This window comes from Sorex araneus, chromosome 1 (genome assembly GCF_027595985.1).
Source record: "Sorex araneus isolate mSorAra2 chromosome 1, mSorAra2.pri, whole genome shotgun sequence".
Classification (NCBI taxonomy): domain Eukaryota; kingdom Metazoa; phylum Chordata; class Mammalia; order Eulipotyphla; family Soricidae; genus Sorex; species Sorex araneus.
This window is the reverse complement of record NC_073302.1, coordinates 428,561,288-428,586,412: the sequence shown is the minus strand read 5'-3', so window position 1 is coordinate 428,586,412 and position 25,125 is coordinate 428,561,288. Positions and strand designations below refer to the sequence as shown.

At 43.9% G+C, this 25,125-nt stretch overlaps 1 protein-coding gene across 1 annotated transcript in view; it reads left to right on the top strand.

Moving 5' to 3' along the window:
- The first annotated feature begins 4,005 nt into the window (after nt 1-4,005).
- TMEM209 (transmembrane protein 209) overlaps nt 4,006-25,125 on the top strand; it is a 34,294-nt gene continuing 13,174 nt past the window's right edge. Inside the window, exons 1-8 of the mRNA XM_004608263.3 lie at nt 4,006-4,110; nt 5,335-5,471; nt 5,611-5,669; nt 7,068-7,199; nt 7,669-7,913; nt 17,004-17,205; nt 21,240-21,415; nt 23,831-23,902. Coding sequence (XP_004608320.1) covers nt 4,108-4,110; nt 5,335-5,471; nt 5,611-5,669; nt 7,068-7,199; nt 7,669-7,913; nt 17,004-17,205; nt 21,240-21,415; nt 23,831-23,902 — 1,026 coding nt within the window. The 5' untranslated portion in view covers nt 4,006-4,107. The remainder of the gene's footprint in view (nt 4,111-5,334; nt 5,472-5,610; nt 5,670-7,067; nt 7,200-7,668; nt 7,914-17,003; nt 17,206-21,239; nt 21,416-23,830; nt 23,903-25,125) is intronic.

Below are 25,125 nucleotides of genomic sequence, written 5' to 3'. Positions count from 1 at the left end.
CTGTCACCCTGGCCCAGCCAGGGGAATGGTTCTTAGCCACCAAACGCTCGTGTCCCGTGTATGTCCATGTGTTTTTCCTTAGAAACTCACAGGGAACCTCCTTTTGGGGTGCTAGGAACTAAGGGCAACTGAGGCTTAGGGCAGGTAAATATGATGGATGTCCAGGAGTAAATATTATCCGGAGTCAATTAACTCCCATGTTACAAAAACATAGCATCAACTGTCTTCCTGTGTCTATGCAAAAAGGCCATTGCTAAATAATAAGTCATGCAAATGACAAAGGCAAGAGAAAAGCAATATAGGATTATTAGTGCTTGATGGAATTGGGTGTGCCTCAGGGACACTGTTGTGGGAGTAACTCAATAAACTTAAGCTTCCTGAGGGAGGAGCAAAGACAACCCAATGTTATCCAACAAAATGAGATCCTAACGATTCACTATGATCAGTGTTGTTGCAAACCATTTCTTCCTTAGGGGTACACCCTTAGGTGTTTAGGAACTATATCTGGTGGTGCTCATGTGACCCTAGGTGGTGTGGGGATTTGAACCAGGGCCGTGCCACAGTTGCATGCTAAGCAAGTACCTTCACCTGGTCCCTGATCAGTTTTCTTTGAAGAAGAAGAAAAGACACCTGTGATGGGTGAGCATAGAAACAAAGAGGCCTGTGAGGACACAGAGCTCAGGAGAATCCAATCCTGACAACACCTTGATCTCGAATTTCGAACTTCCAGAAGTCTGAAAAAAACAAAACAAAAACCCAGTTTCACTGTTGAAGCCAACAAGTTTCATGGTATTTTATGGCAATCCTAGCAAACTAACACAAAATGCCAAATTGAGATCAAATTTGGAGAGAGCAGGCTTTTCCACTCTGGAGAAGTCTATGTTTACTTTTAAATCTCTCTCTCTCTGTTCTCTCTCTCTCTCTCTCTCTCTCCACTCTCCTCTCTCCTCCTCTCTCTTTTCTTTCTCTTTCCTCCATCACATCTCTCTAAATTACTTTCCACAAAATATTATTTTTTTTTATTTTTATTTTCTTTTTGGGTCACACCCAACGATGCACAGGGGTTACTCCTGACTCTGCACTCAGGAATTACTCCTGGTGGTGCTCGGGGGACCATATGAGATGCTGGGAATCGAACCCATGTCGGCCGCGTGCAAGGCAAACGCCCTACCCGCTGTGCAATCGCTCCAGCCCCAACAAAATACTATTTTGAAAAACAAAACAAACAACAAAAAAAAAAGCAAAAACAAAATACATTTGGGAATTTGAGGAGCAGTTGTTTCATTTTAGATTTTTTTTTCTTTTTGCGTGTGTGCGGGGTGGGGGTGGGGGGCATATCCAGAAATGCTCGGTGGTTACTGCTGGCTCTGTGCTCAGAAATCACTTTTAGCGGTGTGCAGTGGACCACATGGGGTGATGGGAATTGAACGTGGGTCGGCAGCTTTCAAGGCAAGCGCTCTACCACTGTACTATCACTCCAACCCAGTTGTTTTATTGTTATGATTCCCCCTTCCCCATTTTTTTTTCTCCAGTACCAAGGATTGAATCCAGGTCCTCATGCATGCAGACCAGTAGAATTTCTCTCTGGGGCTGAGAGAGGGTATTGACCCCCCACTCAGTGGTGCTCGGGACCATATATGATGCCAGGGATGGGATTTGAGCCAGTGTAGGCCACGTGCAAAGCAAGTGCCTTATTTCCTGTACTATTTCCTTGACCTAGAATTCCTTTCAAGGAATAAATACATGGCAATCTATAGATTACATTAAGAAGATAAATATTAGTGCAGGACCCATAGCTCAACTAGCTTAATCCCCTGCATGCCTTGTCCCTGAGCACCAAGCCCTCATTCAGGCTCCTCCTCCTCCTCCACCAGCACAGCTGGGTATGGCCCAAAAACAAAAACAAAGGAGGCAAATAAAGATTTAGCCTGTGAATTACATCATCTGCAAACCATTTCTCACTAGGAAGAATATATATGGGGTGGTATTCCGATTCCTAACAAGACTATGACCACAGTACTCCAACTTTGACTGTCTATTGAACCGTCATTGAACAACTGAGTTAGTTCATGTCTAAATCAAACACTTGAGCCAAACTTCATGATTAAGCAATCTAAATATTATGAACACCATAACTAAATTTTTAAAAATTAGATCTTCAAAAACATATCTACTTATTTTCAGTAATGTGCAATACCGGGGCCCCTCAAAGGGACGGGTTGCACTTCCCTCCCCACCCCGAGCAGAGCCTCACAGTTGAAGACCTCCAGAACCCAGCCAGAGCCATGCTCAAGGCCACTCTCACACATTCGGATGAGCCTCGTGCATGAAGGAACCAGCAGAGGAACCCAGGTGTGCGGGACCCGGGGCTGAGATCTCCAAGGCTGCTCAGATCGGTACTGGGTCTCTTCCACCCATATTCCCCATTTTCCAGTACCTAGGCAGTCACACCTAGAAACTGCCACCGGCGACATGTAATCCCACCAACGGCCAACATCCAGAGACTATAAAACCAAGCTCCTGGAAGCGGCTGCAATGCAGCCACGCAACATCTAATAGCCTAATTCTCCCTCTTAGAGAACCTGACAAGCTACCGAGAGTCTATTGCCCACTCAGGAGAGCCTGGCAAGCTCCCCTTGGCATATTCATATCCCAAATATAGTAACAGACATATACATACCTCTTGGAGAGCCTGGCAAGCTACTGAGTATCCTGCCCACGTGGCAGAGCCTGGCAAGCTACCTGTGGTGTATTCAATATGCCAAAAACAGTAACAATAGGTCTCATTCTCCTGACCCTGAAAGAACCTCCAATCCTTGGGAAACATGAATAAGGAGAAACTGCTAAAATCTCAGGGCTGAGTGTAATAGAGACGTTACTGGTGCCCACTTGAGTAAATTGACGAACAACGGGATGACAGTGATACAGTGATGCAACACCATGAGGAAGCTTCATCTTTGACCTTAAGAACACCTTAAGAAAAGTTTTTGTCATTGAGGTGTACATGATGCAACAATGCAGTAATTTACTGTGATCTGTGACATGGCCTAATGTTTTCATTTGGGACACATCTGTGTCTCTTACAGTGGGACCCCAGGCCCTAAGCGCTTGCATCTTGCGTCTTGGATCTCAGTAGTGGCTCTTAAGCCCTCATTACCTTTTCCAGGATGTCTTGGAAGATCGGGGATTGAGCCCAGCATGCCTTCTTCCAGCTCACAGAACCCCTCCTTACCCATTGCAGTACCCATTGCACTGGCCTCAGCACCTTCAAGCAATATCTAGACAGCTCTTACCTCTGGTCCCATGGCTCAAATTGGGGCAGGAGGTAGGGGGGTAAAGAGGTGGGGGAGTTTGTTTGGTTTTTGGGTTTGGGGCCACAACTGGCAGTGCTCAGGGGCTATTCCTGGCTCTGAAGTCAGGAATCACTCCTGGCTGGCTCCGGGAGCCTCATGGGAAGCCGAGAATCAAACCTCAGTTGGCCATGTGCAAGGCAAATGCCCTACCTGCTATACTCTCTCAAGGCCCAAAGGTTTTGTATTTTTGTTTGTTTTAATCACTCAACTTTAACAACAAACCACATATTGATATTTCTTGTTATTACTGTACCCTCTTTATACCAAAAAAAAATTCAAATTTTACATCAAGTCCAAACACTTGATTTCTATTTTTTGTTTGTTTAACAGAATTATGAGAAATACAATGGTTTTGCTATTGATGTGGGGGCGTGTTACCACTGCTGTAACCTAAGATTAGCCACCCGGGTAGATACAAATCTGCTTTAAAGTACGAGTCCATAAGTGCCACAGGAAGTTAACACTACATTACTATACAGAAAGCCAGCTTGTCACAGTCACTACACTTCCCTGCGGCTCCAGAGCCTGGCCTGAATTCTGATGCTCTCAGCTTTCCCCCACCCTAAAGGCAGTGAGGGAGCCGCTCGTCTGTTTCCCTGGCAACCCTTCTCGCCTCCGTCCCGCCTCCCAGACTCTCCTCCTCTCGCGAGACGGGCAAGTCTCGTTCTTCCAGCCGCTCGCCTTCCCCTTCGCGCTGGGCGCCGCGCATGTGCAGTAGGGAGTGGCGCGAGCCCGCGGCTTCCGGCCCGAGAAAATGGTGCGTGTTCGGGGTCGTCTTTGTGCTTCCTGAACGTGGCGATCCCGCGGGTCGCGGCAGTTCCGCGACCCCTGCTCGGCGGAGGGTGCAGAGGGCTTCTACCTCCGTCGAGGGGGCTAGAGCCGACGCGGGAGAGAGGAAAGGGGGGGCGGCTTGGGATGGCCCCCGACGCCGTTGGCGCTGACAGGGCAGCAGCCCCCGGAGCGGGGTGGCCGGGCGGCGGGATCGGGCCCTCCTCGGGGCCTGGCGACTCCCCGAGGCTGGGCAGGGCCGGAGATGCGGCTGCGAGAGACGCGACCCAGCCTAGCCGCGGAGACGGGAACCCCGCGGGGAGACCCTGACTGGACCCCGGCCCCCGCCTCATCCCCGCTCCTCACCCAGGAGCGCGCACACACACCATCACCACCCCCAGCGAATTCCCTCTCACACGGCAGCCCAGGCGCGCACACACACACACACAAAATCATCCCCACCTAACTCTCCCACACAGGAGAGCACGCACACACACACACACACACACACACTCCATCCTCACACAGGAGCGCACGCACACACACCACACCACCACCTCTGCCAATTCCCCCTCACACATGAGCGTGCGTACACACACACACGACCACCACCACACCCACCTTATTTCCCCTTACGTGAGTGTACACACATACATACATCCTTCCCAAAGATCAGCCCTGGGCGTTTCTTTTCGCAGAAACGACCCTCAACACATGAACACACACACACACACATACACAGACCACCCTTCCCAAAGGCCAGCCCAGGGTGTTTCTTTTCGTAGAAACGACCGGGCTCTGCGCAGTTGATGGGGATGTGGGGGTCTGCAGGGGGCTCCCAAACCTTGGGTCTCTGTGACCTGGTCCTTGTGACATCGTCCAGGACGTCAGCATTCCAGACACCACCGCCCACCTTTAAAGCCGACAAAACAGGACATTCTTAGTGATTGGAAACGTTATCCTGTGCCCATGAAGTTGTCACGTAGGGGCCTCTGTTCTTAACACCCGTGTTAGATGTAAGGCGCTTTAACCAGAAATTGTAAAGGTGAGGGAACTCAGACCCTTTGGGGTTTTGTTGTTGTTCATTTTGAAGGTTTCTTTGGTTACCTTTAGGAAAGACCCAGGTTGGATGATTTTGTTAAGTGGGAAAAGTTTCTTTTGATTAATCCTTGTGCTTTTTTTTTTTTTTTTTTTTTTTTTTGCTTCTTACTAGATGCAAGGGGAGTCAAGTCCTAGTACTTCCCTTATTGACAGAACCATCAGGATGAGAAAAGAAACAGAAGCTAGGAAAGTGGTGTTAGCCTGGGGACTCCTAAATGTGTCTGTGGCTGGAATGATATATACTGAAATGTAAGTTAAAATAATAGTCTGCCACCGCCCTCAGCCTCTCAAAAAAGAAAATTTCAAGCCAGTGGTTGATTCCACGGGTTTGTTTGCCATCATGAGTGATGGTGGTTTTTCATAGCTAAAGGATTTTAATTTTTTTCAGGACTGGAAAATTGATTAGTTCCTATTATAACGTGACATACTGGCCCCTCTGGTATATTGGTAAGTTTTGCTTAATTTAGAATATCAATAAAAAAATGCCTTTTAAGTATAATTCACTTAAGTGTATATTATTGCATTTAACCAGCATTTGATCACCCACTCACCAGGGAATTGAGGTGAATCAGGCCCTGCTCTCATGGTAGGAACATTCTGTTAGAGGGGAATAATCATATTAATAAGACAATTCTTGATAGTCATGAGTCTCGTGATGGAAAGTAAGTTTGGGAATGGTTAGGTTTATATTTGTGACTTCTCCCTAAAATGCTCTACTTTTATTTTGATGTGTTTATTTTTATTTGTGGAGAACCCTTCCTTGTGGTCCTAGAGGCCCAGATTTCATCCCAGCAGGGTTGGTGGGCCATGCGGTGCTGGGGATGGAACTCAGGTTCTGAAACATGCAAAGCACGTGCTCTTCCACTTGAATCCCAACCCTGACCTTTTCCTTTTTTTTTTTTTCTTTTTTGGGTCACACCCGACGATGCACAGGGGTTACTCCTGGCTCATGCATCAGGAATTACTCCTGGTGGTGCTCAGGAGACCGACCATATGGGATGCTGAGAATCAAACCTGGGTTGGCCGCGTGCAAGGCTAACGCCCTAACCACCTTGCTATTGCTCCAGCCCCCCTTTTCCCTTTTTTTTTAATCATTCAAGACCAACCAGATTTTTACTCTGTTGATGCCTTCATTGATTTCTTCGTCCTTTCTTCTGCCTGCTTTTTTTGTCTTGATTCTTCCTTAGTCCTTAGATATCCATAAGGCAGTAAGAACAGATGCTCCCGGAAAGGTAGAATATGTTAGAGAAGATGAAAGGAAAAGTGAGGTGCACAATTCTCTTATCAGTAATAGTATTGTAGACCACAATGTTTAAGAGGGAGAAAGTGCCTGCATAGAGGCAGGCTGGGATCAGGAGGGAAGTTAGTGACATTGGTGGAGGGAAGTGGACGCTGGTGAAGGGGGAGTGGTGTTGGAATATTGTATGCTGAATTTAATTATAAATAACTTTGTAACACACAGTGATGTGATAAATTTTATAGATGAATAGATGGCTGTAAAAATAGAAGCTATTTTAAGGAATGAAGGAAAGGTGATCCGGCAAGTGAAAGAAGAGTTTTGGAATTTGTAGGCCTAAGTTAGACTTATGATTTAACCATTTGCTCTGGCAAACTTGACTTGTCTGCAACTGCTGGTTAATCTTTAAAAAACAATGAAATGTTTGCTATACATGTTTGTAAGGAAGAGTAATACATTGAAGTTCAGTTCACCTTGCACATAAAGGACATTCATGAAATAGTAGCTATTAGGAATTAAAAGATAACTTTGTTTTGCTTTTGATTTGCTAAACCAATCATTTCCCATCTTCCTCACCTTTTAAACATAATTTATTATTTTCTTTCCAGAGCTTGCCCTTGCATCTCTCTTCAGCCTAAATGCCTTATTTGATTTTTGGAGATATTTCAAATATACGGTGGCACCAACAAGTCTGGTCGTTAGCCCTGGACAGCAGACACTTTTAGGGTTGAAAACAGCTGGTAAGTGTTTAATATCTTTTGCAAAGGTGGGGAAGGTTAGCAATAAATCTTTCTCAATTTAATTTTCCCTTTTCATAGACTCAGCTGGAAAGGACTTCTAAGGCCATCTGGTTCAACTATATTAAACAGGTCTACAATAAATTTGTCTTAAGACCAATGCTTATCATTACTGTTCAAATGAATGGAATTAACATTCAACAATTTTCAGGAAACCTTGTCTGTTGTTTAATTACAATTAAAGCTTAATGACTAACTCTTGCTGCACAATCCAGTTTTTTTATTGAACTCCATAGAAATGATAAAGAATGTGTCTTTTAGTAATACTTTATGTAACTTAACAAATAAGTAGCATTCCCCTCTTTTTGGAGGAAAGAAGCTCACTCCTTTAATCTGTTTTCATAGAAAAGTTCTTTATAGGCATACACATTTAATTTGTTGTTGTTTCCTTTTCTTCAATTTTTCTTTCTAGTGGTGCAAACTACTCCTCCACATGAATTGGCTACAACCCAAATGCCTCCCTGTCTGCTGCCTTCGCCCTCCATTCAGGGTCAGAGCGTGTTGAGTTATAGCCCGTCACGTTCTCCCAGTGCTAGCCCCAAGTTCACCACCAACTGCATAACTGGATACAGCCCTCAGCTTCAAGGCCTGTCATCAGGCAGCAGTGGTTCCTACAGCCCGGGAATGACCTACTCACCCATCAGTGCTTATAATAAGGTAATGGCTCTTTACTCTTGGCCACTCACATTATTTGAGATTTGGAAGTCATTTAGGAAGCCAGAACTTCTCATTTGCTCAAGAGGAAACAGGAACAGTGGGTAATTGACTTGCCTAAATCATCCATTTAAGAGCTGACAATAAAACCCTGATTTCCTGACACCTAGTTAGAAGTTCTTAAGAAAAAGAATCGGCTTTTGTAAAGACAGTGATCTGAGGTTATAAAGTAGAGGGCCTTTATGCAGTCTTTAAAATAACATGGAATTATAGTGACTCCCCCCCTCGACCCCCGCTCCAATGATACTCGAACTCCTGCTGCTGAGGTTGCTAGGCTCGAATCTAGGACTCCTGCCTGCGAAGGCTGCATCAAGCCCTCTGAACAAGTCCCCCCAGTTGGAAACTATGTTGACTTGACTTTAGTTGCCTGTGCTTTATTTCTCTCTGCTATTTTCTGTGAATCTTTTGTATATCTTTATGAGATGCTAATGCTTTCATCATGTAGAGTATTTTCTGAGCTAGAAACTGGATTATTAGGGCTGAAGCGATAACTCAACAGACTGTGCTTTGCATGCTGGAGGCCCTGAGTTCTGACCCTGATACAACATAGTCCCCTGCACTTAGCTGGGAACAACTCTAGAGCACAGCGGGATGCGGCTCAAAAGCAAAAAACTGGATTGTCATGTAGTCTAACACTCTTAAGCATAAACGCTTTTCATGGGATACTTAGCCCATTTCAGTTCCCACAGTGAAGTGAGCATTTTGTTTGGATTTTTAGGCCTGGTAGGAGCAAAATCGACAGAGATGAAATTATGACTCTTTGGTTGCAGAATAAGACGATTTCAGGTGTGTTTCTAGTTGGATTAACAGCTCTATAAATACTAGTTAAATGAGCAATGTTAGAATGTCTAGAAATAAAACTGACACATTAACTTCCTACTCTTTCACATAATTTTTAAATGAGATTCCATATTTGATACTAATTTTGGCAGGTACTGGAATTTAGAAATTGTTATATAACTTAAATTATGAGGAAATCGTTACATGTATACATACTGTAGTGTTGCAGTGCTTCACACATATAGGCACATTTGACTTTCATTTGTTTAGGGGCCATACCTGCAATGCACAGGGGCTACTTCCAGCTCAATGCTTGGGAGTTGCTTCTGGGGGTGTCCAGGGGACCATGTGGTGCTAGGGCTTGAACCTGGCCCCTGTATATGAAGCTTGTGCTCTCTCTTGCTTAGCCAAGTCTCTGGCCCCATTTTATTTATTCATTTGTACTTGGGCCACACCCAACAGTACTCAGGGCTTACTCCTGGTTCTGAGCTCGGGTCACTCCAGATGAGCTCAGGTCACCAAACAGACTACCTGGGATTGAACCTGGGTCGACTGTGGCTGAGGCAAGTGCCCTACCCAATGTATTATTCCGGCCCCCCAACCCATTTTTACTTTTTAAGAGCAGTTTTAGTTGGGTTCATGAGAAAAACACTCTATGATTCCTATAGAAAATTTAAAAAATAAGAGAAAACTCAGAGTCCTAGTGGCCAAACATAATCTCTGTGTAATGGTTACTTACATTCACCCAGTGGCTACCACATAGCTGACTCAAATATTTAAGTTATTTCCTTTTCCTAAAAACAGTTACTAACCTATATTAAATTGCTCTATACACGAAGTACTTGATAAGTTTTAGGGAGTCTCCAACAGAAATGTCACTTTATACCCTTATAAATGTAGAAGATGCCTTCTACTACCCTCAATCATCATTAAACTAATTTTTCTCAAATTTCTATAAACAAGAAAATAAGGTGACATAATTTATCTTAAGAAAGTCAGTTTAGGGGCTGGAGCGATAGCACAGCGGGTAGGGCGTTTGCCTTGCACGTGGCCGACCCGGGTTCAATCCCCAGCATCCCATATGGTCCCCTGAACACTGCCAGGAGTAATTCCTGAGTGCAGAGCCAGGAGTAACCCCTGTGCAGAGCCAGGTGTGACCCAAAAAGCAAAAAAAAAAAAAAATCAGTTTAACCAAAATCAAGAATTTGTCATTCTTGACCAGTACTGAAAGATAGCTTAGGGAACAGCTACTGAAGTAGCTCTGGCTTTGATACCTGCACAGCCTCTCCACCCCTGCCCCCTACCACCTTCCTTTTCCCACCCATCCCTGTGCTCCAGTGTGTGGAGCTGGGAAAACAAAGAACTTTTCTTATTCTTTACCTATTTGTCTTTCAGAGTTGTGTTCTCAATATTTTCGTCAGGTGGTTTTTTAATTATAGGACTTAAAAATACATGTAAATTTCGTTAGTTCACATTTATAGTAATCAAGTTATTTTTCTTATGGTTGTGCTGCCCTATATTTAGAGATTTTCTCACTCACTCTAGAGTTGGTTCCTTCTTCCCGACCCCCCCATTGGTTTTCTCATTTTGAGTTTTTGCTAAAACTGATTAGTTGACCAAATACTCTCTACATATTTATTGTCTTTGATGTGTGATCCCTCCATATTATAGGGTTTTATTCCAGACCATTCTCTATTCCCTTGATATGTCTGTTTTTGCATTTCGTGTTTGGGCAGTTTGAACTGTAGCCATGTAAGAAAGTTAACCAAAAAGTCAAATATTATTACTTGTTTTCCTTCAAAACTGGGGAATTTATCATTTATTTTTATCTATAACAAGTTATACCTACTACCAAAGTACTAAGTAACTATTTTAAAAGGAGCAGTCTTTTCTTTCTTTAATTCACTTTTCTTCTTTCTAGTCATCTCTTCTCTCTGCCTTGTGCATTGTTGCATTTAGACATTAAATGGGAAAAATAATAAATCACGTTTCACCTTATTAATCTTTCTTGTTTTAAAACCTTAAAAGATATATCAAGAAAACATCAAAAGAAAATGCAGGTGGCCGGGAATGTGGCTAACTGGTAGAGCACATGTCTCCCATATGTGAGGCCTTAGTTGCCGTCCCTGGATTCCTCCCTTCCCCCAAAAAATGCAGGTAACAAATTTTTGTTAGGAAAACACAAAGCTAAAAGTGGCTGAATTAGTACCAGTGTATGATTTTTTAAGGAGAAAGCACTATATGGTACAAAAGGTCACTTTTGGCGAGGAAAGAAAAAATTCATAATGATATTTTATGATTCTTATACATTGAGTAATATGGCATAAATTATTAAGCAAAAACTTTTGAAACCATAAAGAAAAATTAAAACAATTGTAGTGGAAGACTTTAGCATTATCAATTTCTGCCCGGTATAAGAATTAACAAATAAGGATTTACTTGAAAAGTTTACATTTAGTAAAATTATATTGGTCACCAAAATATTTCTAGAAATAAATATGCATTACTTTTTATCAAAACACAAAATTAGAGAGGCCGAAGCTATAGTACAATGGGTAAGGTGTTTGTCTTGCTTGCGGCCAGCCCAGGTTCAATCCCAGCATCCCATGTGGTCTCCTGAGCACCTCCAAGAGTTACCACTGACCACTGCCATGTGTGGCCCCCAAACAAAAGAAAAGACATAAAATTAGAAATGAAACCAGGGGCTGGAGAGAGAGTTCCGAGTAAAACACTTGCTCTGAATTCCCCTAACCCAGGTACCTATCCCCTACATCCCATGTAGTCTTCAGCCACTGCCAGAAGCAATTCCTCGGTGCAGAGCCACTGAACAACATGACACAAAAACTTTAAAAAATAATAATAGAAATAAAATTAGAAATCCTGTAACCTACAAATACAGTAAAAAATAAGGATTTAGACATTTTCAGCCTTAGAACATTTTCTTAGATAAAAAGATTTAATTCAGGAGCATATGCTGCCTGAGCCCATATACTGCTTGCACCCACGTGTCCGAGCACATGTGTCGCCCGCATCTCCCCTCTTGAGATGTGTACTTTCATGTTTTCATACTTTTGTGTCTAAAGCTTGGTTATGTGTAGGGGCTTCCTCCACCCTTTGAGAAGCCCACGTTCTCTCTTGAGCGCGTTATTCTTACTATTCTCTCTCCCACTTATCCCTTCCTCCTTCCCTCAAAAGCCTCTAAATAAAATGTGTTTACTTTAAAAAAAAAAAAAGATTTAATCTGGGGTCTATAAAATCATGAAGATCTTAATTATGCAATAATACAGCAGGTAGAGCTTTGCCTTGTGTGCAGCTGACCCAGGTTTGATTCCCCAGCATCCCATACAGTCCCCAAAACACCTCAGATGTGGCCCCCAAACAAAATATATTTTCTTCCCGCAGTAATGTATCATGGATATATGTAATTTCAGTCAGTTTTAATACACCTATTTTATTTTTTATCAGCTTATTATGGAAGTTATTCATTGAGTTTAAAGGCTGTTTAGAAAAATTAATGAACCAAGAAAATTTTGAGCAAGAGTTGAGCCCCTTGAGCAATAATAAACCAATTAATGAAACGACTACCCTGATAATAGTTATATAAGGATTTCATTTATTAATTGAGATAAAAGATAATGTGAAAGTGCTTCAGCATTTTTATTTTTAAACATTAAATTAAAAATCTATTAATCCTTTGTTTAACAAACTAAAAGATAGTGAAACTCTAATAGAAAAAGTACCAATGTAACTAGAGTAAGTAATTCATAAAATAAGTAAAACAGTATCTAATTACTGTATTTTTTAATATTTCAGCATAAGTGTAAGAAAATGCAAATTAAGTGTATTTTTTAAAATGTTATATCTATCAAGCATTTTAAAGTAGTAGTGTTGATAAACATCAAAATAGGTCTTCTATAGTTTTTTTTTCTTATCAGACTATTGAGAATGCTAAGTTTTCATATAACAGTGTAGTATTATTTAAAATATTCATATGCTTTTACAAAAGCCATTCAATTGTACAACTGCTTGCTTTGCATATGGCCAACCTGGGTTTGATCTTTGGCATATGGTTCCCTGAGCCTGCCAGGAGTAAGCCTTGAGCTCTGCAGGCTGTGATCCCCAAAACAAAAAAAGATAAGAAATTATGGATTCATTTATATACAGACCTACTCATAACAATTGTAGACAATCCAGATGTGTAGAATAAGGAAACATAAAAATAAATATGGTGGGGCTGGAGCAATAGCACAGCGAGCAGCCGGCCTGTGTTCGATTCCCAGCATCCCATATGGTCCCCCAAGCACCACCCAGGTATAATTCCTGAGTGCAGAGCCAGGAGTATCCCTGTGCATTGCCGGGTGTGACCTAAAAAGCAAAAAAAATAGCACTGTAGCGCTGCATTGTCATCCCGTTGTTCACTGATTGCTCAAGTGGGCACCAGTAACGTCTTCATTGTGAGACTTGTTTACTGTTTTTGGCATAGCGAATACGCCACGGGTAGCTTGCCAGTGTGGGCAGGATACTCTTGGTAGTTTGCCGGGCTACAAAAAATTAATAATAAAAAAAAAACAGATTAAGAATGTTATATTTTCCAGCGGTGGGAGACTGGGGATGTGGGGTGGGGCTGCACAGGACAAGGCCCAAGGACCCATCCCAGCCAATCCCAGCTTCTGACTGAGTGGGATCTGCACTCACATCTTCAACCACCCACCTCCGATCCACACACCCGCCTTACGGTCCATGCCGAGATAAAGGTACATCCACTTGAACATGCCACCGCATGCAGCTTGTCCCTCCCACCTGCATGTGTGTCCTTCCTCCGGCCCACCTGTCCTGTCCCTGGATGCAGGGCCACTACCAGCCCGGTACAAAAGCCAGGAAGCCAGGGGCCACTCCCTAGGGGTCACTTCCAGGGGCCATTCTTCCCCAGGACAAGGGAGTATCCCACGCCAAATTCTGAATCCGGTATCCAGAAGCCAAGAGACTTATGGCTTTAGGCCACATTCTCTAAAGTCAGCTTTTTGGGGCTGGCGCCCTGGTACAGTGGGGAGGGCATTTGCTCTGCACACAGCAGACCTAGGTTGGATCCCCACCACCCCCCCAACAAACAAACAAATACAGTATACTTGTAAAATGAGATATATAAAGTAAGAGTAATGTTTAGAGAGGTTTTGGTGGTTTTTTTTTTCTTTTTTTTTTAGCTTTTTGGGTCACACCTGGCGATGCACAGGGGTTACTTCTGGCTCTGCACTCAGGAATCACTCCTGGCGGTGCTCAGGGGACCATATGGGATGCTGGGAATCGAACCTGGGTCGGCCGCGTGCAAGGCAAACACCCTACCCGCTGTGCTATCGCTCCAGCCCCTGTTTGTTTTTTTTTTAAACAAAGAAAATTATTAACTTGGGGGGGGTGGTAGGAGTTGGGCCACACCTGCTCAGGTGTTATTCCTGGCAGTGCTCAGGGGGACCATATGTAGTATGGGGGAATCAGACCTTGGCCAGCTGCATGCAAGGCAAGTGCCCAGACCCCTGCGCTATCCAGCCCAAATTCTTTTCTTTTTGATCTGTCTTCCAGTTTTTGTGATTTACAGTACTGTCATAAATCAGAGGGACCCAGGTCCTCTCCCAGCCCACCCCCTTGGCAGACTCACTTCTTTAGGCCTAGTGCCAGATACTCCTACCATTAGCTGTTTTCCCTTACTATATGTCTTTATATTCCATAGATGAGAGAAAACTCTCTCTCTCTCTTCCCCCTCCCTCCTTCGCTTCCTCCTTTTCCTCCCTCTCTCTCCCTCTCTCCCCTCTCTCTCTCTCTCCAGCCACTTGGTAGCAAATTGTAGGAGATAGATATGTATAATATTCCATTGTGTACATATACCACAGTTTCTTGATCTGCTCTCTGTTCTGGAACACTTGAGTTTTTTTCCACATGTGGCTATTGTGAATAGCAGTACAATGTATATTGTTACTTTTAATAGTAGACTTTTAGAATCGTATTATGTTCACAGAATTGAGAGTCAGGGCTGAGATTTCACAGCTTTATTCATGATCAAAATACACAAAATCAAAAACACAGTGATACCATTGTTGGAGTTACTTAACTTACTTTGTTAACACATTATTATGTGATTCCAGAGTTTATTTAGGGCTTACTCTTTTTTTTTTTTTTTTTCCTAGACCCGGCAAAGCTCAGGTTACTCCAGGGTCTACAGTCAGGAATTAATCTTTTGGGATCAGGGATCAAACCAGGTCAGCTGCATGCAAGGCAGCAGTTATGCTCCACCCACTGTGCTCTCCTTATCCCCCAATGCTTACTCTTTATGCTGAATGAATATCTAAGGATACACATTCATGTTATTACTTGACTATCTTGTTATTACTTGACTATCTTGAACTTACTTGAACCTTCTGTGCTCCGCCTGTTCATTTTCCTCCAGCCCAGTCCCTTATCTTTGTAATGGACTTTATAGTCACCCTGTCTACAATAATATACAGTGGAACTACCCTTCTCAAATTCCTCTCTTTCATTCAGTAATTTTCCTCTCTGTCTTTCTGCAACTTGATAATTCATTTCTTTTTAATGTTGAATAATATTTTTATTGTCCACACAGACCCCCTATTTTATTTCCTCATTCTCTTCTGAAAGATATCTTTGTTGCATCCAAGTTTTCATCATCATAACACAGCAATGTGAGTTCACGATCTGGGTACGTGACGCATTCAGTGGCCGAGAGCCGCCTCCCCAGCAGAGGAACAAAGAGACAGGGAACCACAGACTGATGATTAAAATGGCCTGTTTAATAGCAGAGCTGTTAGCATACTTACAGAACTTCTGAGGGGGTTCAAGGTATAGGACTGCGTGTAGGTGTGATTGATCATTTACAGAGATAAAGCATTTCAACAGAGGCAGTTCTCTTGGGATCGACTCCAAGAGATGCTCTGTCCTCCAGGGACAACTTTGTAAGGATCTATCACAGTGATTCAGTTTTTAAAAAATAAAAAACCGTGCATTTATGCTTTCTGAACTGTCCCATTTAGATGCGAGAGGTAGGTTTGGTGCTCTGCCCAGGAACATCTAATTTCCCGGCAGGACCACCCTTTTTGGGTTTTTTGTTTGTTTTGCTTTTTGGGTCACACCTGGCGATGCACAGGGGTTACTCCTGGCTGTGATCAGGGGACCATATGGGATGCTGAGAATCAAACCCGGGTCGGCCATGTGCAAGGCAAACACCCTGCCCGCTGTGCTATCGCTCCAGCCCCAGGACCACCCTCTTTGGAGTGGTAGGAACGACAGCAACCAAAGCCTTAGTCAAACCTGAGACAGATATTTCAGAGCCAGTCAACTCTGAAATATTAGAAGCATAACATTAACAGTCTCTCTGTGTCTAAGCAAAGAACATTGCTCTATAATAAAATATGAAAAGGTTATACGGGGAGTATAGGAACGCAAGAATTCACTACAAATACGAAGTCCAGACTTACAGAAGGTTTGACTTATAAGTATCACTGTATCATTGTACCACTGTCATCCCATTGCTCATTGATTTGCTCAAGCGGGCACCAGTAACGTCTCCATTGTGAGACTTGCTGTTACTGTTTTTGGCATATCGAATATGCCACGGGTAGCCTGCCAGGCTCTGTGTGTGGGGTGATATACTCTCAGTAGCTTGCCAGACTCTCCGAGAGGGAAGGAAGAATCAAACCTGGGTCAGCCGCATGCAAAGCAAACGCCCTACCCACTGTGCTATCACTCCAGTCCTGACTTACAAGTAACCAGCTTGAATTTGGGAAATGGTGACAATGAGAGGTAAAGCACAAAGGAAAGGTTAAAGATAAACTCAGGAGATTAGGGCTGCTCATAAGAGCACTGTAAGCTTCTCTGGGGGGAGGAAAAGGAACAATTCACTGATGAAGCCTAAAACACTTGGGATTAATATCCAGCAAGCAGCTACATTCCTGTGCAAGATTTTGATAGAAATAAGTTTTTAATTCCCTTGGGCACATAACCCAGGAGCATGATCGCTGGGCATATGGAGAGGTAGGTTCCGTTTCCTCAAAACTACCTGACTTTCCGTGCCCCTTGCTGTATTCCTGCCGACCGTGAATGGGTGTTCCTGTTGCCTCATGTCCTCTCCAGCATTTGGTGGAGTGTTGTAGAGTTTGGCCTAATTGTTGTGTTACTTTTTAAAAACACACAATCAGAACAACAAAAAAAAAAAATCGTGAAAGCTGCAATCATTTTTGTTTTGTGTAGCTGGGAAGCTTTAGCCTCTCTCCGCCTTCTCCGTACCCTGCCACCGTTGGGCCTGTGGAGAGCAGCGGACTGAGATCTCGATACCGGTCTCCGCCCAGCGTGTACAACTCCCCCACTGACAAGGAAGGTTATATGACGGACCTGCGAACTCTGAATTCTTTCCTGAGGTGTGAAGAGGAGAAGCAGCATAGAGTTAAGCTGGGTTTGTATGTCTTTTGTTTATTCACACGCAGTGTACGTACTTTTGGGATCACTTCACTTCATCCTTACTTAACCTGTTGTTTTCATTACTTTTTGTTTGTTTGTTTGTTTTGTGTCACACCCGGCGATGGCGATGCACAGGGGTTACTCCTGGTTCTACACTCAGGAATTACTCCTGGCGCTGCTCAGGGGACCATATGGGATGCTGGGATTCGAACCCAGGTCGGCCGCGTGCAAGGCAAACGCCGTACCCGCTGTGCTATCGCTCCAGCCCCATTTTTTTTTTTTTTTTTTTTTGCTTTTTGGGTCACACCCCGCATTGCACAGGGGTTCCTCCTGGCTCTGCACTCAGGAATCACCCTTGGCGGTGCTCAGGGGACCACGTGGGATGCTGGGAATTGAACCTGGGTCGGCCTTGTGCAAGGCTAATGCCCTACCCACTGTGCTATTGCTCCAGCCCTTGTTTTCATTGCTTTTATATCTTCTATAGGTTCTAAGTGTCTTCTGATCATACTGTGTCTTGTGCAGCTCTGGAGAGAGACAGAGTTTGTTTAAATGTAATGTTCTATCCTGTCAGGATGCAGGTTCCCACATTGAAGGAGAAAAGTGGAGTGAAACTGAGAACTCGGGCTTGTCATCTGCAGTAAGATTGAAAGCTTTTTCAGATGGTACAAGTCATCATTTCTTCCTTACAGTGGAGGTGCCATATTTTTTGGAAGCACTGCATAGTGAAGCTTGCTGGAGTGACAACTGTCTCTGTCCCGGCCGTCCTTTGCCAGGGTCAGGGGCCAGGGAGCAAGTCCTTCCCCTGGAGTGCTCCTGTTTACCAGCAGTTTGTAAAACTTGTCTTTAGTTTGTGTTGGAAAACCATGTTAGCAAGTCTTAATCTATTTGAAGTGAATCTGATTATTACTAAGTCAATTATTTGAAACCAAATTACAGTATTGAGCCAAGTAATGATTTTTAGCCCACAGGAGCTAATTAAGGACACATTAGGTGCCCAGGCATTGGTACCTGGACGAAGCCAGTTACCTGGCCATGGTTCTTTGTGTCACTTAGAATTTCGCCATTAATTTTTAGTTTAATTTTGGCTGAAAGAGCCACAAATGTCAAGAAAACAAATCAGTATTCTCTTATTATTTGTTGATGCAAGTTTTTTCTATTTTTCAAATTCTGAGATACTTCAGGTTTGCTGGAATTTTTTTTCTTTTTTTTTTTTCTTTTTGGGTCACACCCGGCAATGCACAGGGGTTACTCCTGGCTCATATACCCAGGAATCACCCCTGGCGGTGCTCAGGGAACCATATGGGATGCTGGGAATCGAACCCAGGTCAGCCACATGCAAGGCAAACTCCCTACCCGCTGTGCTATCGCTCCAGCCCCGTTTGCTGGAATTTTTTTAAAAATATCCAGAGGACTTGAAATTTGATACATTTTTGTCACTACGGCTCTGTTCTTACTTTTAGTTTTTTACTTCTAGGGTTTCTTTAGAAGGATTGTTTTTTGTGTGTGGAAGTGTACAGCTCTTAGTTTTCAAACCTTGAATAAAAGGCATGTTAGTCACTTCAGTTGTTTACTAAGTTAATTATACGATGGCTAAAGATTTCGATACAATCCTTATTTTTTGAGACCATATTTAGACTCTTAGATATAGGACTGGGGATGTCTCTCAGGTGTTAAGCGCATTCCTGAGACCTGCGTGATCCCTGACACCTCAAAGCCTAACACCCATCATCAAAAAAATAATAAATCTAGTTCTCGGTTCGTTTTTTTGGTTTTTTTTTTTTAATGAATGCCTTATTTCTAAATATTGGGTTCCATGTTTGTTGACTTAGACTTTTTGATAGTGTTGTTCTTTTTTTTTTTCTTTTTGGGTCACATCCGGTGATGCACAGGGGTCATTCCTGGCTCTGTACTCAGGAATTACCCCTGGCGGGGCTCAAGGGACCATATGGGATGCTGGGAAGTGAACCCGGGTTGGCCCTGTGCAAGGCAAATGCACTACCCTCTGTGCTATCACTCCAGCCCAATTTGATGGTGTTCTTAAATTCTTCACCGTACCAATATTTATTTGCTTGTTAGTTGTTAGTTACTAAAAACGTTCATTAAAAGCTCCCCTGGTTGTCTTCCATTAAATATTTCTCTTAATCCTATCAAATTTGCTAAATACATATAAGATCTTGTTATGTACATGTCAACTTGGAATAATTGATAGTGTTGGAGCTGGAGTGATAGAATAGCGGGTAGAGCTTGCTTGCAGCTCACCCTGTTCGAGTCCCAGCACACCACATTTTCCCCCGAGGCCACTGGGAGCCAGGGGTGATACCTGAGCACAGAGCCCTGAGTACCTCCAGGTATAGTCCCAAATACAAAAAATAGTTTTGATAGTGTTACAGCACTATCAATAGTGTCCTTTATCTCTTACGCTTTTTGCCTTGGGTTTTATTTTTTCTGACATTAACACATCCATACTAATCTATTGGTTACTATTTACCTAATATAGTTATATCCATCCTATATATATATTTTTTAACACTTTCCTTGTACTTAGGTTTTAGGTAGTGAAATATTTTTTACAAGTTAATTTGTAAATAATATGTGGGAGGGAGGTTTTGAGTCTAAATCTATAAATATCCTATTCACCATCAGATTTTTAATCTTTTATTTTTTTTTTGGGGGGGGTGGTTACTTAGGTGTGCTGAGAGCTTACTCCTGGTTCTGTGCTCAAGGACTTCATTTCTGGTAGTATTCAGGGGACCCTTTGTGTTGCTGGGATCAAACCCCGGTCGACTGCATGCAGGACAAGTGCCTTAGTCCTGTGCAAGGCAAGTGCCTGAGCCGCTGTACTATGTCTCGGGCCCCAGTCTCGGGATTTTAAAGAATGACTAAGTTTCTCTGTTCACTTGGTGCCAGTGGAGAGATAACTTTCATACAAACTGAAAATGTGGCCCAGTCAGGTTTCTAATGGGCCCTCTGCCAGGTGCAGGAAATTGAAATGGTGAAAGGATCAATCCAGCTCTCTATCTCCTCAACCCATTCTTTTGGTTTGGTTTTGGATTCTGGGTCACACCCAGTGGTGCTCAGAAGTTACTCTATGTGCTCAGGAATTTTCCTTGGTGGTGCTCAAGGGACCATACAGAGTGCCGGGCATCAAACCCAGGTCAGCCGCATGCTAGACAAACGCCCTATCTACTGGGATAGATCTCTTGTCCCCTCCACAACTCATATTATCATTATTATGCTAGATCCTCGAGGGGAAATTCCCTCAAAGAGCTCAAATTCTTGTTGGGACAAGATGCAAACTATAACCTTTAATGTGTGGTAAAGACTCTGTAGAAGATTCTGTAGGATTAGGTCCCTATATGTAGCTATTTATATGGCAGAGTTAATTTACCGAGTTAAAGGTATAACCAGTCTTATTCAGTACAGCAAGGAGATACTGCAGGCTATAAATAGAATGCAGTGTATGCAAGGAAAAAAATATATAGTTTATTCTGAGGAGGCTATAGTTATCCTCTTCAGAAGGAAATTTATAAGAATGCAAGCAAGAAACTTCCTTCCACCATGTATTTCCTGAAGATACTTGTCTTTTGTTTATTTCCCACTGAATCTTTGGAAGTTTTAGAGAATGAAACACAACAAAAACAAAATTTTAACCACTTGTGGTTCTTGTGACTTTTATATTAATGGTACTCAGAAACTCAGAAAATGTTCTTTCTTGTTTTTAGTACAAGCATGAGCATCTGTGTCTTCTGGGAGCTGGGGGAGGGGGCTGGAGAGGACAAGGAGGAGATGCCTCTTGAGGCTTGGTCTTTCCTGGGTTAGGAGGTTGAAAGATCCCTGGTTGGGGGTGGGGGGGCGCGTATGTGTGGCAGGAACTGTGCCAGATGGGATGCAGGATGCAGAGCAAGTTTCTGGAGCACGGTCTTCCTTGAAGGCCGTTGCCATTGCAGGGAACCTAGAGCATGCCCTGAGGCCAGCCAGGAGCTGGCTCTCAAACAGCTTCTGCAACTGTCTCCACCTTCATTATTGCAGGGAGTCCAGATTCTACATCACCTTCCACCAGCCCTACTTTCTGGAACTACAGTCGGTCTGTGGGAGATTATGCACAGACTTTAAAGAAGTTTCAGTATCAGCTTGCCTGTAGATCGCAGGCCCCATGTGCTAACAAAGATGAAGCTGATCTCAGCTCTAAACAAGCAGCAGAAGAGGTGAGTGGAAAGTAAAAGACTTGATATCGGCAATTTATAAATGGCTAGAAATTTCACTTCTGGAGCATTTTCTCTCTTATCACTTCAACTTTTACTGGTAAGAAACATCATTCTAGCACAAGTTAAACAGGGGAGGTTCCTCTCTCTCCCTTAGATACCTAAAACTGAACCATATGTTTTACTTAGGGTGGGAGGGGAGGTGGAGGGTTTGGGCCAGCCCTGGTAGTACTAAGGGCTTACTCCAGACTCTGCTCAGGGATCACTTCTGGTGACAATTGGAGACCATATGTGGGGCCAAGGATCAAACCTGGGCCAGCTGAGCACAAGGCAAATGCCTTAACATGCTATACTGTTTCTCCGGGTTCACATTAATGTATCACAGTATTACTGTCATCCCGTTGTTCAATTTACTCAAGCGGGCACCAGTAACATCTCTGTTAGTCCCAACCCTGATTTTAGCAGCCTCTCCTTACCCGTCTTTCCCAACAATTGGAGGCTCTTTCAGGGTCAGGGGAATCAGACCTGTTATTGTTACTGTTTTTGCCATATCGAATACGCCACAGGGAGCTTGCCAGCTTGCTATGCTGGCAGGATACTCTCAGTAGCTTGCTGGGCTCTCCAAGAGACATATATATTTATTTCCTTTTACAGTGGTGTGTCGTGGCCACGCAGTCCAGGAATATGTTCACTCCTGTGAGGCTCACACATTAATGTACTGCAGAAAATATTATCTATATTCATTAGAAAAATGCTCTAAACTCTGTCATTAAATTTGACACATATAAGACTCCTGCTTTTCTGTTGTTGGTTTTTGAGCTTGGGCATTCCTGGCTTGGTGCTGAGTGGGTAGGGGATCACTCTGGTGGTACATGGGAAGCATGTGGTACCCGAACGTCCCACCAGTAAAACGTGTTTTCTAACCCTTTGAGCTATCTCCCCAGCCCAAGATTCTGGCTTTTAAAATACATTTTGAAGAGTGGCGTGATAGTATATAAAGTAGAGTGCTTGCCTTGCACATGTCCACATGTCAAACCTGGGTTTGATCCCCCAATCTCCCAGATGCCACCAGGAGTGATCCCTGATTGCAGACAGAGCTAGGAGTAAGCCCTGAAGCACTATTGAGTGCGGGCCCCAAACCAAATCAAAATTAAACATTTGTTTGAAACCTGTAATTCATTGATTTGATACAGAATTTTTACTTTTTTTTTTTTTGCTCTTTGGGTCACACCCAGTGATGCCTAGGGGTTACTCCTGGCTCTGCACTCAGAAATTACTCCTGGCAGTGCTTGGGTGAACCATATGGGATGCTGGGGATTGAACCCGGGTTGGCTGCATGCAAAGCAAACGCCCTACCCACTGTGCTATCACTCCAGCCCACTTTATTCTTAAAAACAAATGTTTTTTAAAAATATGTCAATATGCGCCAGATAGTATAGCGGGCAGGGCATTTGGCTTGCACATGATCAATCTGGGTTCACTCCCTGGCATTCCATATGGTCCCCCAAGCACCACTAGGAGTAATTTCTGAGTGCAGAGCCAGGAGTAATCCCTGAGCATCGCTGGGTACATCAACATAAGTAATTTGGGTGGGGGGCACATCTGGCAGTGCTCAGGGGTTGCTCCTGGCTCTGCACTCAGGAATCACTCCTGGCAGATTCAGAGGAACATATGGGATGCTTGGAATTGAACCCAGGTCAGACGCATGCAAAGCACATGCCCTACCCACTGTGCTATCACTCTAGCCCTATTAAGTAATTTTATATATCTGTAATTTTTATTTGTGCATGGGGTCAGGGAGATGGCTCCATGGACTAGAGTGCATGCCCGGCTTTCATGAGACCCCAAGTTTGATCCCTGGTGCTGCAGTGTCCTCCCCTCACACCACACCATTGGGTATGACCTAGGCAGCCCTCAGCACCTCTGGGCTCAAGCCAGGCCCCTCTCAGTGAACCTCATAGCTGGGCCCTCACTGAATCTTCAAGCCAACACAGTTGAGTATCCTAGGGAGTGGCCCCTGGGCCCGAGTACTGCTGAGAAGGTCCCATGTACAGGGTTAATACCTGGGGCCAGGAGAGATGGTATAACAGGAAAGCACTTGCCTTTTACTAAGCTGACACAAGTTCCATCCCCTGCATCCCATATGATCTATTGAACACGGAGCCAGGAGTGATGCCCAAGCACAAAGCCAATGGTAAACCTTGAGCACCACCAGATGTGACCCAAAAACCAATGTGTGTGTGTGTGTGTGTGTGTGTGTGTGTGTGTGTGTGTGTGTGTGTGTGTGTGTGTGTGTAATATCTGTACATGAATAGTAGCCAAGTGGGCAACAGTATTTCACATATTTGTTTAGGGCTGGAGAAAAATGATTTATGGTATAATTTTTCCTAATTGTATGTTCTAAATTCTTTTTAATAGGTTTGGGCAAGAGTGACTATGAATAGACAACTTACTGAGCATATGGATTCATGGACAGCGAAATTCAGAAATGTAAGTTTTGGTTTGGGGCACAGGTATGTTGTTAGCATATCCATTAGGGTGGTCAATTACTGGAATATGCATATTATTAGAAGAAGAGCGTGGGGGCCAGGGAGATAGCTCAGAGGGCCGGTGCACATTCAGGAGCCCCAGGTAAAATTCCCAGCACCCTGAAGCACCACCAAGCATGACCCCAGGACAGAAACCGAAACAAAAACAGAAGTGGAGTATGGATGGTACCTATATGCAAATTAGCAAGACTTTGTTATGTTTTCCTAGATTATTTTTACTCTACACTTAGGAAATGAGTAAACTTCCTTAGGAATGAAGTTTCCCTTTTTCCAATACCTCAGCTTTTATTTTCACAATTTTTTTGTCAGCGCCTATTACATGTCTAGAATTATGAGGAAAACAAAAATGAGGTCCTGACCTTCAGAAAACTTCTGATTTAGGGGCCTACGAGACAGTACCCTGGGTAGGGCATTTGCCTTGCTGACACAAGTTGGATCCCTGGCATTTCATACCGTCCCACAAGCACCACTAGGAGTAATTCCTGAGTGCAGAGCCAGCAGTAACCTCTGAGCATCACTGGGTGTGGACCTCCCCCTCCCCAGAAAAGAAAACTTGAGAGTTAGAGAAGGTAGAGCTGCGTGGAGCTACTGTGGCCGTCGGTTTCCTCCACTTCTCTCAAGTGGTGACCGGGAAGGGGCCTGTGCTGCATGCAGAGCGCGTCAGCTTCTTGTGCCAGGGCTGCCCCTTCCTCCTGCTCCCCACGCCACAGTCCTCTCTATAGAGCTTGCTGTTTCCACTGCTTTCTGCCTCAACCACACCCATCCATCCTGCATTGGCTAGAAATCTATTGAGCTCAGCTGTGCTCTTGACTCTGCGTCCCTTCAGTAGGCTATACCACGGAGAGAGGGCTGACAGGGAACAGCTGTGTACCAGAAGCCTGGAGAGCTTCGGGGTCTACAGCCAGCTGTAAGCTGTGGAGGGGGTGCAGGCGGTGGGGGGGTGGGGGGACACACACTTATGTCGGTGCTTAGGAGACTGCACAGTGTGAGGGGTGGAATCTCGGCCCTCAGCTTGCAGAGCGTGGCACTCCAGTCCCTTGGCCCTGGGCAGCTGTTTGATGGAAGTGGTGGTTTTGTGTTTGGGGGCTACACCCAGCTGTGCTCAGCGTTTGGTCCTAATGCTCAGGATGTTGGGGATCCAACTGAGGTGAGCCGTATGTAAGG